The sequence below is a fragment of the Hylobates moloch genome, unplaced genomic scaffold (assembly GCF_009828535.3).
Source record: "Hylobates moloch isolate HMO894 unplaced genomic scaffold, HMol_V3 SCAFFOLD_6, whole genome shotgun sequence".
NCBI classification, from domain to species: Eukaryota; Metazoa; Chordata; class Mammalia; order Primates; family Hylobatidae; genus Hylobates; species Hylobates moloch.
This window is the reverse complement of record NW_026652281.1, coordinates 5,696,528-5,714,367: the sequence shown is the minus strand read 5'-3', so window position 1 is coordinate 5,714,367 and position 17,840 is coordinate 5,696,528. Positions and strand designations below refer to the sequence as shown.

Here is a 17,840-nt window from a genome sequence, read left to right as displayed (position 1 = left end):
TGGGAGCTACAATTCAAGATGAGATTTGGTTGGGGACACAGCCGAAGCATGTCACGCGGACGGCAGTGGTGTTTTCTGCTACGCAGCTGTTTCTGGCTTCTCCATTGTGCATCTGTGCAGGCCTGAGAGCCGCTAGAGGCATCTCTGCCCTCCCTTTCAGTCTAGGGACTTGTTGCCTGAGCCCTCTGCGGACTGAGGGGGATCTGGGCCATGGTGGGGGCTGGCTGGGGACTAACAAAGGGCTGGGCACATTGCCTCACACCTGTAATCCCAGTACTTTGGGAGGTTGAGGTGGCGGATCACCTGAGGTCAGGAGTTTGAGACCAGCCTGGTCAACATGGTGAAATCCTGTCTCTACTAAAAATACAAAACTTAGCTGGGCCTGGTGGTGCATGCCTTGTAATCCCAGCTACTCAGGAGGCTGAAGCAGGAGAATTGTTTGAATGCGGGTGGCAGAAGCTACAGTGAGCCAAGATTACACCACTGCACTCCAGCCTGGGCAACAAGAACAAAACTCTCAGGAGAAAAAAAAAGAAAAGAAACAAAAAAAATGATGGCCCCTAAGCCCCCCGGTGACCCCTCCTTACTCCCCTTCTCTCCTCAGTGCTGGCCCTGGCTTCTGGGCCTGAGCTGGGGCGGCTGACGTTTCTGGGTCTTGTGGGCATCATCGACCCCCCGAGGGTTGGCGTGAAGGAAGCAGTGCAGGTTCTCTCTGAGTCTGGAGTGTCCGTGAAGATGATAACGGGAGATGCCCTGGAGACAGCCGTGGCCATAGGTAACCAGGACAGGGTCGGGGGTGAGGACGAAAACACCCATCCATCCTTTACAATGGAGGGCTGCTACCAAAGGGAAGCCTCAGCAAACTCGGTCAGGAGTGCTGAAGCCTAGCCCTGTGGGCTTAGAAAAGACGCTGAGTATTCATGGGCCAGCATTCCAATTTCTGAGGTGTTCCTGTTTCTGAAATGTTGGCAGGTTCTGCAAAAGGGGAAAAGTCCTCATGGATACTGAGGACCTACTGTGTGTCAGGGGCGTTTCATCCGCTGTCTTCACAGGCAGCGTCAAGGCCATGTACAGCTTCAGTCTGCCTTCTGCCTCTAGCTGTGTACCCTTGGCAAACCATTGAACCACTCTGACCCTCAGTCTCTTCATCAGTAGAGGGCTAGCAGCCCTTCTCCTCTAATTACTTTTTTTTTTTGAGATGGAGTCTTGTGCTATTGCCCGGGCTGGAGTGCAGTGGTGCAATCTTCGCTCACTGCAACCTCCACCTCCTGGGTTCAAGCAATTCTCCTGCCTCAGCCTCTTGAGCAGCTGGGACTACAAGCACCCACCACCACGCCCAGCTAATGTTTTGTATTTTAGTAGACACGGAGTTTCACTGTGTTGCCCAGGCTGGTCCTGAACTCCTGAACTCAGGGAATCTGCCCGCCTCGGCCTCCCAAAGCGCTGGGATTACAGGCATGAGCCACTGCACCCAGCCCCTCTAGTTACTAGTATATGGGTGGTCACAGCTGGGAAAAGGTTCACGGGCTTTGGAATCAGAGCCGTGTCAGGTTCCAGTGTTACTCCTTACCAGCTGTGCGTCCTTGGCAAAGTCACTTCTGTTTCCCCATCTTTAAAGTGGGGATAATGAGGCGTTTGGTGTAAGCTAATTCTGTGGATAGAACCAAGGCCATGCAGCACGGTAGGTCTTCAGTAAACAGTCTCCAGCACGGTTTTATTCTTGGTATTCCCCTTGGCCGAGGTAGGGCTGGGAGCGAGGGGATGGGGATGGGGGCCTCGGAGCAGGCCCTCAGAACAGGTTCTTCCGTAGGAAGAAACATCGGCCTGTGCAATGGGAAGCTGCAAGCCATGTCCGGGGAGGAGGTGGACAGCGTGGAGAAGGGCGAGCTGGCCGACCGCGTGGGAAAGGTGGGTCCCTGGAGGCTCGGCTGGCGGCGGGGCTGGGTCCCAGCTCTGAAATCTGATTCTTCGTCTTCCCCGTCTCCCTGTCCAGGTGTCCGTGTTCTTCAGGACCAGCCCAAAGCACAAGCTGAAAATCATCAAGGTTCGCTGGGCGAGGCGGGCACAGGCTGCGCTGCTGGGGCCGGGCCGGAGACACTGTGGCTCAAGGAGCTCATGCGTGTGTCGGGTGACAGTGCAGGGCCCGACTGTGGCTTCCTTCTCTAGGTCCAGGGCAGCTGCGCCATGAGTTACCTTTTCATAGCCAGGGGGAGGGGAGGAGGATGAGCAGGGGCACGTGGGCAGCTCCCTTGGAGAGGACAAGGCTCTGAAGTTGCCCAGCATCACTTGCGCTCACAGCCCCTTGGCCAGAAGGCAGTCACGGGCCCAGGTTTAGCTGCAGGGGATGCTGGAAAGTGTCATCTCTAGCTGGGCGGACATGAGCCCCACTACACCTGGGGATCATTTTAAGGAAAAGGGGAGAAGTGGGGGACCTTTGCTACATTGAAAAGTAGGAGCTGTAATTAGATAACGTAAAGGGAAAAACTACAACGGAAGCTATCTTTTTGTTTTTTTTTTTTTTGAGGGGGGTGGGGTTGCAGGTACGGAGTCTCGCTCTGTCTGTCACCTAGGCTGGAGTGCAGTGGCACAATCTTGGCTTACTTCAACCTCTGCCTCCCAGGGTCAAGCGATTCTCCTGCCTCAGTCTCCCCAAGTAGCTGGGATTATGGTGTGCACCAGCACACCCGGCTGATGTTTGTATTTTTAGTAGAGACAGGGTTTCACCATGTTGGCTAGGCTGGTCTCAAACTCCTGACCTCAGGTGATCCGCCTATCTTGGCCTCTGAAAGTGCTGGGTGCTTTTTGGTTTTATTCCTGTTATTCACCTCTGTGCCTCCGTTTCCTCATCTGTAAAATGGGGGAAATATTAATGCCGTCAGCTAATTCACAGGGCTGGTAGGGGATTCAACAAAGCCAGGCCCATGAATCTCTTGGCACACAGCAGGAGCCCAATAAAGAGCTGATGTGATTTTTCTGACTCTGAATACCAAAAAAAGGTAGAAAATGTGCTTAGTTTTCTCCCCTGTGCTCTGAAAGTTTTCTCTTGAGCTCTTTTAGTAGACAGGCTTGCTTCTTTCATATTATTTTTAGCTCTACAGAGTAAATCCCTGTGTGAGTTACTCCTCAAAGAAGGTAGTAATACTTACCAGGTACCTGATGGTTTCCAGGGCTGCATTGTTGATTACTGTTTATTACTGGCAATGGATAACCTTTATGAGCCTTTACCGACCGTGCTGGGCACCATCACATCCGTCATCTCAGGTTAGGCCTCACAACAGCCCTGGGAAGAAGAAACTGTTGCTCCTACTTTGCAGATGGGGAAACTGAGGTCAAGAGGGTCAAGGGCTCGCCTTATTCCCACAGCTAATGTGGGTGAAGCTGGGATTCGAACTCCGGGTGCCCTCCAGACAGAGGTGTGTGTGGCCAGGCATTGCGAGGTGGTCTTCAGGCTGCAGGCCTTCATTGCCTGCTCTTTCCAAAGGCTCTGCAGGAGTCAGGGGCGATCGTGGCCATGACTGGGGATGGGGTGAACGACGCAGTGGCCCTGAAGTCTGCAGACATCGGGATCGCCATGGGGCAGACAGGGACGGACGTCAGCAAAGAGGCCGCCAACATGATCCTGGTGGACGATGACTTCTCAGCCATCATGTAAGCTGCCCTTCTGGTAGTTTTTCAACTGCAAAAATGCCTGGGGTCACCAGCTTCTCCCTGGAACCTGCTACTGTGGAGATAGAGGGGGGGTCTCGTGGAGTCCCCAGGGAGAGCTGAATCTCGGGGTTCGTCAGTGTGGCAGGTGCCCCCAACCCCAAATACCAAGAGCCTCTCATAGCAGGGTGATGGGGTCCATGACCCCTGGGCTAGTCGCATGCTGCCTCCAGGGGAATGTTACGGGCATGAAGCAGAGATGGGATTTGCTGCCTGTGGGTGCATTTCACGTGTTACTGGGAACGCCCGCCTGGCTCAGGCTGGTGGGCAGCAGCTGAATCTGTAAGGAAAACCTGCGGCTAAATACGTGCTCGCACTCGAGTGTGGGGTGAGAAAGGATTAAAATGAACATCTTCAGTTTGAGGCCTGTGTGTTGATACATCTCAGGCACTGAGAAGAGACCTGGGCAGAAACACGCCCATCACTAACCACTGAGGTGCTCTCTAGGTTCTGGGGGTGGCATAAAACTATTTGTTGTTTCACTCTTCTGTATTTTTTTCTTAATACATTTACCTTCCCTCTGGGTCTAATTTTAATTAGTTCTAACTAAGACTCTCCTCATAAGCAAATCGCAGTAGTTAGTTGGGGGTGAGGGAAAACTTAAAGCCTGACAGAAAAAAATCCAAATGAACAAATATTGAGGCTATGTGTGATCGTGCACTGTACAAAGGTGCCTGCACAATTCATTCGCCAGAGGAAGCCTTAACACACTTGCAAAAAAAAAAAAAAGGTCATAATATCAGCTCTATAGTTCTTTTGCAAAATATTTTAGTAAAATCTGGTGGCAGGGGTGGGTGCAGCGCATAGATGGTTTTTCTACATTAGTGACCCCAGGTTAAGGTTTAAAAGGGCATCTGCGAAGAGCCTTCGAAAGACAGAAGTAGGCAATGTCCTTCAGCCTCCCCATCCCTCCCTCCTTACCGTCCTCCGGACCTCATTTTTTAGGTGTAACTGGTTTTGCTGTGTCTCTCTTCTCTTTGGTAAATGGCTGAGACGCACGGAGCACTTCGGGAGTCTGGGCAGGGATGGGGTCCCTGAGCTCAGCAGGAGAGTAATTTATGGTGTAACTGGAGGCATCAAGTGTACCCTTGGCACAGAAGAGTGAACATGGCTCGAGGATCAGTTCCCAGTGGCCGAGGGGCACCTGTTAGAACACCACCGTCTCCTACAAATGTGTCCCCAAGAATGCCGGCAAAGGGAACCAGCAGGGGCCCAAGTACAACGTCCATCTGGGCGAGTCACCACTGCCCCCTGCAGCAGCCGACGCACTGGTCCAGCCCTTCCGCAGGCCCTCTCCGGGAGTAAACGGCTCTCTCCTCTTGCAGGAGTGCAGTGGAGGAAGGCAAGGGGATTTTTTACAACATCAAAAACTTTGTGCGTTTCCAACTCAGCACGTAAGTAGAGGCCAGCATTCCAAGTGTCATTAAGTGCCACGCCTGGCGGGCGGCCCCTGATTGGCTGCGTGTGCCCTGCAGGAGCATCTCCGCCCTGAGTCTCATCACTCTGTCCACCGTGTTCAACCTGCCGAGTCCCCTCAACGCCATGCAGATCCTGTGGATCAACATCATCATGGATGGGCCACCAGCGCAGAGGTGAGGCCGGGCTGGCTGGGAGCCGTGTCTCCTTACCCCCCTGCGGGGCTTCCTCCAGGGGGCTGCTGACTGTGCCCCAAGGCTATAGGGATGAACAAATACAGCCACTTTCCATCAGGAGTTCCCAGAAAACTGAAGTGTGTTGCACTGGAGTGAGACTGGGAGTAGAAGGCAGAGGAGAAAGTACCTGGGTGGGCAGAGCTGGGCGAGGATGGAACTTTCTGCTCCCTCTGCCTGGATGCTCTCTCTGGGCAACCTGCATGGCTCGTTCTCATTCTTCATTCCAGTCACTGCCTTCAGGAGGTCTTCCCTGATTGCACTCCCACTCAATCCCCTCATCCTGCTATATTTTTCCCTAGAGAGGAAGATATACACAGACACACACACACTTTTCCTTATGGATCTGATTGTGATCTGTCTCCCCTTTAGAACATCAGCTTCATGGAGGCAGAGTTTGTGTTTTATCCTGATGTCTAGAGATAAAGGGCTTGCCACTCAGTAGGTGCTCAGGAGTCCACCTGCTCTGCGACTTAATATCCCCTTCAACAAGCTGGCCAAGTGGTGTGGGGGAAGGAATGCGCTTTGGAGTTAGGGGACCCAGCTGACCACGCGTGCGTAATAGTATGAGCACAGGGCCAATGCTTCCGCTGGAGCTCAGTGCTGCTGTTATCACCAGTGACAGCTGCCAAGGGAGAGTCCTCATTTGTGTTCCCAAACCCAAGTGTGGGGGTTACCTCTCCTGCCAGCTCTCCCTGGGAGCAGAAGTGGGACCACGAAGCTGGCCTCAGCTGTGTCTGAGCAGTGGGGCCTCACCCGGCCGCTCCCACCACACCGCCTGCTGCTGGTCTAGCCTCAACCCTGCTGTGTGGAGTTGGCTGGAGGCAGGTCACCCTCAGCCGATGAGGGGCCCTGTGGAGGGTGGAGCCTGGAGCCTGTTTCTCCAGGCCCAACATAGGGGGGCCCCTCGGGGTGATGGAGATCACCTGGGTGTATGGAACTGTGTGTGGTTGGCCTTACTGGGTGGTCTTCCTTCACTGTCTGCTGGGCAGATGGACGGGCACAGCTGCCCATGGACCCAGGCTGTGGTGCTTCTGGAAGGTGCCGAGGAGGGCAGGTGCGATGCCTGGGGGCGTTCAGCAAATGCCTGGCCCTGCTCCTTGTGCCAACTTGGCCTGGGAGGCTCAGGTACAGCTGTTTCCTGGTTCATTTCAAAGTGTCTGTGTCTTGTTCGGAGCAGCCTGGGGGTGGAGCCCGTTGACAAAGACGCCCTCAGGCAGCCACCACGGAGTGTGAAGGACACCATCCTCAGCAGAGCCCTCATCCTGAAGATCCTCATGTCCGCGGCCGTCATCATCAGCGGGACCCTCTTTATCTTCTGGAAGGAGGTGAGAGAGGGCCACCCGGGCTTGTTCTGTAGAGTTCTCCAAGCCCTGGTGCAGTGCAGATGCTGGGGAGTACAGTCCCTGCCCCCCTGCCACAGCTCACATCTGTGAGAGGCAAACATGTACACACACCGGACAATGTGGTGCCATCAGAAGGCCAGGGAGCATGAGGCAAAGGGACTGGGTGACTCCTGAAAGGGAGGTCGCCAGGTGTGTGCCTGGGAACTGCAGAGGCCAGCAGGGTGGGGATGACTTTGCCGAGACGGGAGTTGAAATGTACATGAGGCCCCGTACATCAGGTTTCTTTCTACATGGACAGGCTGGCCCCTGTTCCCTTGTCACCAGGAGACAATTTGAAACCTGCTAAAGATTCTCCTGTGTTACGCTCTAGAGGTGATTGTTTGCTTTGGATCTAGGCCTGGGTCACCTTTTCATGGCCTGCAGTTTCAGGGAGCTCTGGGCCAGGACGGGCAATGACCTAGGTGGGAAATGAGGCAGGTGACCCATGTGACCACACTGCAGATCGCCCATGTGCAGGAAGCACGAGGGGACCCTGGCCGGGTACCCTGCCTCCATTTTTCTTCCAGCTCTCCCTCTCCCTCAAGCAGAACAGCTCTGTGTTTCCCCTGTCGTCTTACTAGCCTGGGAAGGCCATCAAGGCCCTGCGCTTGTCCACCTTGGGGTAAAAGAGATGGGCCAAGCCGGTGGTCCCCAGAGTGGGGTCCCAGCAGTGGCGTCAGCACCCCACGAGCCTAAGAATTGAGCTGCCCAGGCCCTGCCTCCACTTTAACACACATTCTCCAGGAGACTCAGCTGTGAGCTCATGGCTCCGCGCTGTGGTCTGACCACCAAGTGCAGGACGGGAGCCATGGCCTCCTGCCCTGGCCAGGCAGAGGAGCCTCTCCTCAGGTGGTGGGAGGTTGAGGTGAGAACTGCCAGCTGGGCACAGTGGCTCACGCCTATAATCCCAGCACTCTGGGAGGCTGAGGCGGGTGGATCACCTGAGGTCAGGAGTTCGAGACCAGCCTCACCAACATGGCAAAGCCCTGTCTCTACTGAAAACACAAACAGTAGCCAGCCAGGCATGGTGGCTCACACCTGTAATCCCAGCACTTTGGGAGGCCAAGGTGGGTGGATCACCTGAGGTGAGGAGTTCAAGACCAGCCTAGCCAACATGGTGAAACTCCATCACTACTGAAAATACAAAAATTAGCCAGGTGTGATGGGTGCATGTAGTCCCAGCTACTCAGAAGACTGAGAGGGGAGAATTACTTGAACCTGGGAGGCAGGAAGTTGCAGTGAGCTGAGATCGCATGACTGTACTCCAGCCTGGGTGACAGAGGGAGATTCTGTCAGAAAAAAGAACTGCCCAGGAGCTTCTGCCTGTGGGCTGGTGTCACCTCAGCTCCAGCCCTACCCTGTGACCCTGTGACCCTGCAGGGCTCAGAGCTGGGGAGGACTCCAGGGCTTCTCTCACGGAACTGTACTCAGTCACCTCACAGGCCCCCATGGGCTAGGGGGTCAGCCATCCTTCAGCCTTCCTTGTAGGAAATGGTGTTCACTCCGGCTTTAACTGGAGTGGCATCACCTCCCTGGGAGACAGTTACTTCCTGGAGGAGGTGGTGTTTCCTCCACCTGTCGGTGCCCTGCCCCCCATCCTCATGGTGGCAGCAAACCAGTGTGTGCTGGGGAGACCCTGGGGTAGCAGCCACTGACCTCACACCTGGAGGAAGCTGTGTGACCCATTCCTATTAATGAGGTTATAAGGGGCCCCCAGCCGTGCCCCAGGAGCAGTGAGGCAGGCTGGCGCATGTCTCTTCCCGCCTAACCTCGCACCTCTGCGCTCGCCTTCCAGATGCCTGAGGACAGAGCAAGCACTCCCCGCACCACGACGATGACGTTCACTTGTTTTGTGTTTTTTGATCTCTTCAACGCCTTGACCTGCCGCTCTCAGGTGAGACCCGGGCTGACCCTCCTCTCCAGAGCTGCAGCGTGTTCTCAACAGCAACGCCCCGGCCCTGCCCACAGCATTGAGTGGCTCTGGCTCAGCTTGGGCAGCCAGAGCTCCCCTGCCTGTACCTGGGGTGTGGACAGCATACAATCCCCCATGTGACCTTCTCCCCGCAGACCAAGTTGATATTTGAGATCGGCTTTCTCCGGAACCACATGTTCCTCTACTCCGTCCTCGGGTCCATCCTAGGGCAGCTGGCGGTCATTTACATCCCCCTGCTGCAGAGGGTCTTCCAGACGGAGAACCTGGGAGCGCTTGGTGAGTGGCGGGGACGGGAACGACACGTGACCTCAGACCAGGGCTGTAGGGGGCGGCAGCTGCCTGGTAGGGAACTGCAGCCCAGGTGGGGTCAGTGCGGGAAAGCGGAGCTCACCACGGGCTGGCTCTCTCTTCAGTGCCCTTCTGTCCTCACAGGAAGGGACTCTAATGTGGGTGATGTGAGGGGGACACAGAGGACACACACAAACCCCCAGGAAGAGGCCTCTCACTCAAGAGTAGGTTCTGGGGCCCAAGGGGCGTCGGGCTGGAGGCTCAGAGCACTTGCAGGGAGGAAGGAGGGAGCTGTGCAAGGCCTGGACTCAGCCTGGGATGTGCCCCGGCTGGGGAGCCTGGACTTGACCCTGGGGCCAGTAGTGTCACTTAGAGATCTGGTCACCTGAAGACAGGGAGCTGGGCTGTCTTCTAGTTTTGGCTGAAAGGGACATGATGCAGTCACCATGGCTTTCCAAGGGCACACGCCCTGGTGTGGAGCCCAGGGGACTCCCCGACATTGTCAGCCAAGCGAGCGTAGCACCTTTCTCTGTAGCTGCGGTTATGGCAGGCATGGGGTGAGGGGAAGGTTGGGTGGAAGAGGGAGCCAGGGACAAGTCATCGACCCCACCCTTTTCCCCAGGGTGCTGAGAGCCACCCCTACCCCAGAATAGAGGACGAGGGAGGCCAGTGAGGCAGCCCCCACAGGCCCACCCCCCCGGCAGGGCCCAGAGTGGGTCGTGGCTCAGATCTGGAGGGTCATGGGGTTATCCATCAGACCTGAGGCTGCAGTGACAACGGTCCGATGACCTCCAGGCAAGACTGGGATGGTCAGCTCCGCCGTGTCCTCCAAAAAGCAGTGTCAGGGTGGGTCACCAGTGAATGCCCTGTAGGAACGGACAAGAGGACCCCCCAAACCACTCTGCTCACTGGTTGTTTCCACCCGCTGGGAAGGAAGTTAGCTTCCCATGGCTGAAGGGGTTGTCCTTGGGCAGCCCGTACATCAGGATTAATCAACAGGGAGCCAGGGATTGTTCCTCACAATAGCATGTGACAGGAACAGAGGGAGACGCTGGGAATTCATCCCAGGGAACGTGTCGGGGTGCACAGGACAGGGAGCCCGGACTGGTCACTCGGGACATTTGCAAGCAGCAGTGCGTTGGGACAGCTGCTGTTGGGAAGGAAAACTCATTCCCCTTCCAGCCCGAGTCCGTAACATGCTCCCAGCTGCCTGCCAGACCCACCCTGTGCTCTGGAGCTGCCTGGCGTTTGCCTGGAACGACAGGCAGGCCCTTCTGGAACTGCAGCATTTTGGATCCTGGGTTGGGAAGATCTCCCTGCCTTCAGGGGAAGGAAAAGGGCTGGTCCTTCGCACCTCTCACTTTATCAGGAGGACTGGCAGGGAAAGTGCTTCCCGCCGGCACAGCACAGCTGCAGCATATCCTGACTCTTTTCTGTTTTCTCCTTTGGCAGATTTGCTGTTTTTAACTGCATTGGCCTCATCCGTCTTCACTTTGTCAGAGCTCCTCAAACTATGTGAAAAATACTGTTGCAGCACCGAGAGAGTCCAGACGCACCCTGAAGATGTGTAGTGGACCTCACTCTGCGGCACCTTCCCTCATCATCTCGATCTGGATGTGACTGTGGCCCCTGCCGTGTCCACTCTTCAGGGGAGACTTTGCGGATGCCACAGTCTTCTGTCACTGGATCAGTTTTTCCTCCTGGGAAAGCTGCAGGAATCTCGTGGGCTCCAGGGACCCAGGCCCACATCCATCCAGCGCTCCCGCTGGCTCTGGGACAGACAGGGAGGGGCCTGTACAGAAACATCACACTATTAAATCACAATGATTTTTATTAAGCATGTCTAACTACGTATCTGTGCCACAGCTTGCAGTGAGGCAGGCCACTCGTGGCAGATACAAGGGGCTCCTGAGAGGCAGTGGGTAGGACGGTCATACTCTGCCCATTGTCCTCCTGGAGGCCCCATTTCCTCATCATAAAATGAGCGCTTTTTAAATGAAGTGCTATGCCGGGGACTAATTATTATTTTGATGTGTTTACCTAGGGCTTTTCATACAAGAGGCCAGGTTGGAAACCCACAGCCGCGTGTTAATGGCCGTGTGGGGTGGTGAGTAGCAATCCACGGTGAATGGCCTACAGGAAGGCCTTAGCTTTTGGAGATAAAGAGTAGGGCTGGGCCTGGTGGCTCACACCTGTAATCCCAGTACTTTGCGAGGCCAAGGCAGGTGGATCACTTGAGGCCAGCCTGGCCAACACAGCAAAACCCTGTCTCTACTAAAAATTTAAAACAAAACAAAACAAAAAAAAGCCAGGCGCGATGATGCACATCTGTTAATCCCAGCTACTCAGGAAGCTGAGGCACGAGAATGGCTTGAGTCCAGGAGGCAGAGATTGTACCACTGCACTGCAGCACGAGCAACAAAGCAAGATTCTCTCTCAAAAAGTGGCCCTTCTCCCCGGAACCAGGAACTGCAGTATCTCCTGCTGCCTGCAGACAAGCTTGATTTCCCACTGCCCCAAAGATTTCCAAAAACCGATCTGCTCTTCCACGTGAAAGATGGCAGACGAGAGAGGTCTCCATGCTGTTCTTCTGCCTGAAGCCACACCAGAACCACCAAAGAGAACCAGAAGGGGAACTCCGTCCCCATCTCTCAGGAAATGAGGCCAGAGCTAGAACCCCCCAGTTACTAGTCAGGCCTCACTAGAGAAACAGAACCAACAGGATGGAGGGAGATTGTTTTAAGGAACTGGCTCATAGGATTTTGGGGGCTAGCAAGTCTAACATCTTGAGGGCAGGCCAGCATCCTGGAGACCCAGGGAAGAGCTGGGGATGCAGGCTGGAGGCAGTATTTCCTCCTCCTCAAGGGAGTTCAGCCTTTTCCTCTTGTAGTCCTCAACTGATTGGATGAGGCCTACTCACATTATGAAGGATAAATCTGTTTCACTTCAAATCTACAGACTTACATGTTAGTTACACAGCGCCATCTAGACCAGTGTTTGACGAAAATCAACTTGGCCTGGCCAAGTTGTCATATAAAAGTAACCACTGCACCCAGCCACAGTAGCTATGAAAAGGGCTACCGGGGGTGGTGACAGCTGGGTCAGACCAAGATAAGGAAGGCCAGAGTGGACCCCGGCCAGGGTTCTAGGCAGAGTCCAAAGTCCTCCATGGTAGGATTCACAGCCTGGGAAGAAGCCCCTCTCCAGCCCAACCTGTGACACCAGGGCCACAGGAGGAGATGCAGAGACAGGCCATTCCTAGTGAGATGCAGACACAGGGCTGGCTGGAGAAGAAACCTTTGAGCCGTGGGGCTGTCGTCCCAGAAGCTGCCAACCCCTGGAACCACTAAGAGGTCAAGGCTGAATTGTGCCACTTACACAGTCTGCTAAGCAGGCCTCCGCCTGAGTCAGGGAGACTTCCTGCTCTACTTTTCAGGATCCTTGGGCACACTGCTGGCCCAAGAAATTTACTTCCCATTTAAAAATAAGTAATCGAAAAACCAGGGTCGATTGATATTTGCAATAACAACAAAAATTACTCTTAACTCTTGCTTATACCATATAAAACTTTAGGGATAAAATTGTAATAAGACACAAAATGCTAACAATAAAATATAAATTAGAATACATTAAAACTAAGATCTTTTCATTAAGGACACAGTAGACTTGAACGCCACCATTAAGCAACTTCGCTTGATTTACATTTGTAGAACACCCCATTTATGAGTAGCATAGAAACACTCACCAAAATAAAGAGCAGAAATCAAAGGAAAAGGAAAAATAGAGGAAAATCAATCAAAACCTAGTTCTTCAAAAAGATCAATAAAACTATCAGTCTTGCAATAAGCTTATCAAAGAAAAAAGGGAAGAGAAATGACCATTGTCAGGAATGAAAAAGTATATCACCACAAACCCTTCAAGACATTCCAACAATAAGAAATAATACTATGTACATCTTTATGTACCTAAATTCAACAAATTGGATGAAATAAACCAATTCCTTGAAAACCAGAAACTACCAAAACTCACTGAAGATGAAATAGATAAGCTGAAGTTGAAACCCTTCCAAAAAAGGCAGTTTTTGAAGCCAGATGATTTCACTGGTGAATTTTACTAAGCTTGTAAAGAAATGTCAATTCTATACATTGTATTCTAAAAATAAAAGGGGACCGAGCACTTGTCATTTTATGAGGTCAACAATCACTCTGATACCAAAACTAGAGAAAAATACTAGAGACCAACATCCCTTATGAATATATGCACAAAAATCCTCAACAAAATATTAGTAAATCAGATCTAGCCAGGTACGAAGAATATAAGACACCATGACAAGGTGGGGTTAATTGAGGAATGGAATTCAAACATTCAAAAGTTCAACATTCAGACCCAATATAACTGAAAAGTTCAACATTCAAAAACCAATATAACTCACTATATTAATAGTCTGAAAAAGGAAAAACACATGGTTATATCAATTAATGCAGAAAAGGCATTTGATAAAATTCAATCTCCATTTGTAATAAAAACTCTCAAACTAGGAATTGAAGGAAACTTTTTCTTCAACCTGATAAAGAACATCTACAAAAAACCTATAGCTAACATCATACTTAATGATGAAAAACTGAATTCTTTCCCCACAGGATAAGGTCCAAGGGTGACCAGCCTCACCACTCCTATTCAGCATAGTATTAGAAGTCCTAGCCAGTGTGATATGGCAAGAAAAGTTAAAAGGCATTAGAAAAGAGCCCGGAAAGGAGAAAATCACAGATAACATCATTGTCCACACAGAAAATCCCAACAAATCTTTTTAAAAAAGAAAAACCCTCCTAGAATTAACGAGTTTAGTAAAGCCACAAGATACAAGGTTAACACACAAAAAGCAGTCGTATTTCTATACATTAGCAATGACCAACTGGAAACTGAAATTTAAAATTGAATACTATTTGCCTGTCTCAAAAAAAAAAGTATCAATTCTCCCCAGATTGTTGTATTAGGTTTAACACAATTACCATCAAAATCTCAGGGTTTTTTTTGTTTGTTTGTTTGTTTAGACACAGATAAACTTCTTCTAACAAGCTTGGTATGATATTGTTATCAGCAGACCTATTTCAATTTCACTGGTTTTTACATAGTACCTGATGTTAGGCAAACCTGAGTTTAAGGGCACAGTGCTCCAGGTGGCTGGCCAAGTCTGCCCAGGACTTCTGATACTGACTGCAGGTCCAAGAGTTTCCCACGACCATCTTCAGGTTGGATGATTCATTGATGAGGCACACAGAGCTCACTGACACCTGTCATGCTCACAGCCATGTCTATTACCAGGAAAAGATAGAGATTAGAACAGCCCCAGGGCTGCAACTGCAGAGACTGGTCACCCTCTCCCTTTGAGCTCAACAGTTTCTGAGTCCTGAGTCTTTCTAGCAAATCACTGGGTCTAAGGGTGGTTTCCTGCCCCCCACAAGTTCTATGAAATTGTATGACACACATCAATTCAGGTAACCACTGCTACAATCAGGAGGCAAAACTTCCATCGCCCCTGAAAAACTCCTCCTTACTTTTTATAGTAACACCCTCCTAATCCCAGCAACCTCTAATCCCTTCTTCATCCCTATAATGTTGTTCCTCCAATACTGTTACGTAAATGGAATCATGGTATAGAACCTTTTAAGACTGGCTTTTGTCACTAAGCATAATACCTGTAAGTTCCCTTCAAGTTGTTTTGTGTGCGTTCATTTTCATGGCTGACTAGTATTCCACTGCATGGATATACCACAATTTCTTTATCCACTCACTCATGGAATGACAGAAACTCCTGTACAATTTTTGTAAGTCTATATGAATCTAAAATTATTTCAAAATAAAGTGTATAAGAAGACATACTCATAGAGCAAAAATACACCAGGTAAAGGCAAACAACACAAATGACAGAGGTGACACAGTCTACTCAGACAAGATTAAAAGAAAGGCCAAAAGCATTCAGGGAGACCAAGAAGGAAATTTAACAAGATATAATCACCACTGAAAAATCCATAGGCCAGACTATGTACCAACACAACATTCAAATTTAAAGAGGAAACAGTATGGGAAATTCATGCAAAGGATACAGAAAATTCATTAGGATATTAACTTACCACATGAAAGGACACAAAACCTCAAAGTGATTCCAAAGAGTAGATCTTACATAGATGACTTCTTGGCCGGGTGTGGTGGCTCAGACCTATAATCCCAGAACTTTGGGAGGCCGAGGCGGTTGGATCACTTGAGGTAAGGAGTTTGAGACCAGCCTGGGCAACATAGCGAAACCCCATCTCTACTAAAAATACAAAAATTACCTGGGTGTGGTGGTGGGCGCCTGTAATCCAAGATACTCCGGAGGCTGAGGCAGGAGAATTGCTTCAACCTGGGAGGCAGAGGTAGCAGTGAGCTGAGATCACACCACTGCACTCCAGCCTGGGCAACGAAGTAAGGCTCTGTCTCAAAAAAATAGTAATACAGATGACATCTCTAATCACTATGCAATGTAATTAAAGATGTGTAACAGGACTAGGGGAAATTCTCTAGCATACCAAAATTTAAAAACTCTTGGGTACAAGAGGAAATCAAAATGAAGGCCACAGAAAATCTAGAAGCTTACGATCAGCACACACCTGTCAGTATCTATACAATACTGCAAAATAACTCAGGCCCAAGAAAAAAGTAATAGTTTTATGTATTCATTTACTTCCATTATTTTTTATTTAGTAAAATAACTCAAAAAACTGAAAAAAAAATACAGGAAGAAATAATATAAAAGCAAAACTAGTAACTGAATGCAATCTAGGAAAATGAAAACACAAGACCTCAGAACAAGCCTGGCCGAGGCCACCACTATTGGTACCTGAGCACTCCTCCCAGGCTGCTGAGGTTGGATTCACCCACCCTGCCACTACCTGCACTAGTTGGCATCTACCTGCACGTGCAAGCTGTGGGCCTGGAGACTGGCCCACCCAGCTCATCACAGCTACCACCACTACCTGCGTACACTACTGGGGACCCAGAGGATTACCCTGCCATTGCCACTGCCACTGCCATCTCCTATGCCACTTTGGTTGCCCAGGAGCCCAAGAGCCCAGCCACCTGGCCCACTGCTGCCATTTAGCATCCAAGCAAGCTATCCTCAACAAAACACTAGCAAACTGAATCCAACAGCACATCAAAAAAAAAAAAAAAAGAAAAGAAAATAGGCCAGGTGTGGTGGCTCACACCTGTAATCCCAGCATTTTGGAAGGTCAAGTCAGGTGGATCACTTGAAGCCTGGAGTTCGAGACCAGCCTGGCCAACATGGTGAAACCCTGTCTCTAGTAAACATACAAAAATTAGTCAGGTGTGGTGGTGGGTGCCTGTAATCCCCACTACTTGGGAGGCTGAGGCAGGAGATTCGCTTGAACATAGGGGGTGGAGGTTGCAGTGAGCCGAGATTGTGCCATTGCACTCCAGCCTGAGCGACAAAGCAATATTCCATCTCAAAAAGCAAAACAAAACAAAAATAATACACCATAATAAAGTGAGATTTATCCCAGTTATGCAAGGATGGTTCAACATACAGAAATCAATAAATGTGATACATCACATTAACAGAATGAAGGACAAAAACCATATGATCAGATATAATCAATTAGTAAACTAATGCAGAAAAAGCATTTGATAAAATATGACATTCCTTCCTGAAAAAAAAAAAAACTGTCAACAAACTAGACAGAAGGGACATACCTCAACATAATCAAGACCATATATGACAAACCCACAGCTAACATCATCCTGAATGAGCAAAAGCTGAAAGGCTTTCTTCTAAGAACTGGAACAAGACAAGGATGCCCACTTTTACCACTCCTATGCAACATAATATTGGAAGTCCTAACCAGAGCCATCAGGCAAGATAAAGAAATAAAAAGCATCCCAACTGGCAAAGAGGAACTCAAATTGTCCCTTTTTGCTGATGATATGATCCTATATCTAGAAAGACTCCATCAAAAAACTATTAGATCTCATAAATTCAGTAAAGTTACAGGATACAAAATCAACATACAAAAATCAATAGTGTTTCTACATACCAATAATGGAATACCTGAGAAAATTCAAGACAATAACCCCACTGACAATTACTATAAAAAAAAAAAAAAACCTAGGAATAAATTTAACCAAGAAGTAAAATATCTATACAAGGAAAACTACAAAGCACTAATCAAAGACATTGAAGAGGACACAAACAAATGGAAAACACCCCATGGTCATGGATCAGAACTAATACCATTAAAATGACCATACTGCCCAAAGCCATCTAGAGAGTCAATGCCATCCCTATCAAAATATGTCATTTTTCACAAAATTAAAAACCAATCCTAAAGTTCATATGGAACCAAAAGAGAGCCCGAGTAGCCTAAGCAATCCTGGGCAAAAAGAACAAGGTTGCAGACATCACACCACCTCACTTCAAAATCTATTACAAGGCTATAGTAATCAAAATAGCATGGTATTGGCTTAAAAAAAAAAAAAAAAAAGACACATGGACCAATGGAACAGAATAGAGAAATCAGAAATAAGTCTACATATCTACAGCCAACTTATGTTCAACAAAGTTGCCAAAAACATACACTGGGGTAAGGAGAGTCTCTTCAATAAATGGTGCTGGGAAAATTGGATATCCATATGCAGAAGAATAAAATCGCTACCTCTCACCATCTACAAAAACCAGATGAAGATGGACTAAGATTTAAATGTAAGGCCCAAAACTATAAAACTACTTAGAAGAAAACAGGGAAAACACTTCAGGAACCCAACAATTTAAAAATAAACTATCTCATTAAAAAGTAGACAAAGGACCTGAATAGACATTTCTCAAAA

General features: G+C 49.8%; 1 protein-coding gene and 1 long non-coding RNA gene across 4 annotated transcripts in view; one reads left to right on the top strand and one right to left on the bottom strand.

Annotated features, from left to right (window-relative positions):
• The window catches only part of ATP2C2 (ATPase secretory pathway Ca2+ transporting 2), an 88,240-nt gene extending 77,689 nt beyond the window's left edge, over positions 1-10,551 (top strand). The window contains exons 18-28 of one of the 3 annotated variants that reach the window (XM_032156304.2): positions 605-775; positions 1,811-1,908; positions 1,994-2,044; positions 3,482-3,648; positions 5,031-5,099; positions 5,181-5,297; positions 5,416-5,502; positions 6,535-6,682; positions 8,535-8,633; positions 8,807-8,948; positions 10,413-10,551. In XM_032156304.2, the coding sequence (XP_032012195.1) occupies positions 605-775; positions 1,811-1,908; positions 1,994-2,044; positions 3,482-3,648; positions 5,031-5,099; positions 5,181-5,297; positions 5,416-5,502; positions 6,535-6,682; positions 8,535-8,633; positions 8,807-8,948; positions 10,413-10,531 (1,268 nt within the window). In that variant the 3' untranslated portion in view covers positions 10,532-10,551. The remainder of the gene's footprint in view (positions 1-604; positions 776-1,810; positions 1,909-1,993; positions 2,045-3,481; positions 3,649-5,030; positions 5,100-5,180; positions 5,298-5,415; positions 5,503-6,534; positions 6,683-8,534; positions 8,634-8,806; positions 8,949-10,412) is intronic. The other 2 variants (XM_032156305.3, XM_032156306.2) reach the window with 2 other exon arrangements.
• Positions 4,412-15,710, bottom strand: LOC131383761 (uncharacterized). The gene is made up of 3 exons (XR_009214008.1): positions 14,112-15,710; positions 8,396-10,752; positions 4,412-7,631 (listed from the first exon to the last, which is right to left on the bottom strand). It is a non-coding gene; the product is annotated as an uncharacterized LOC131383761 (long non-coding RNA).
• Between the last annotated feature and the right edge of the window lie 2,130 nt (positions 15,711-17,840).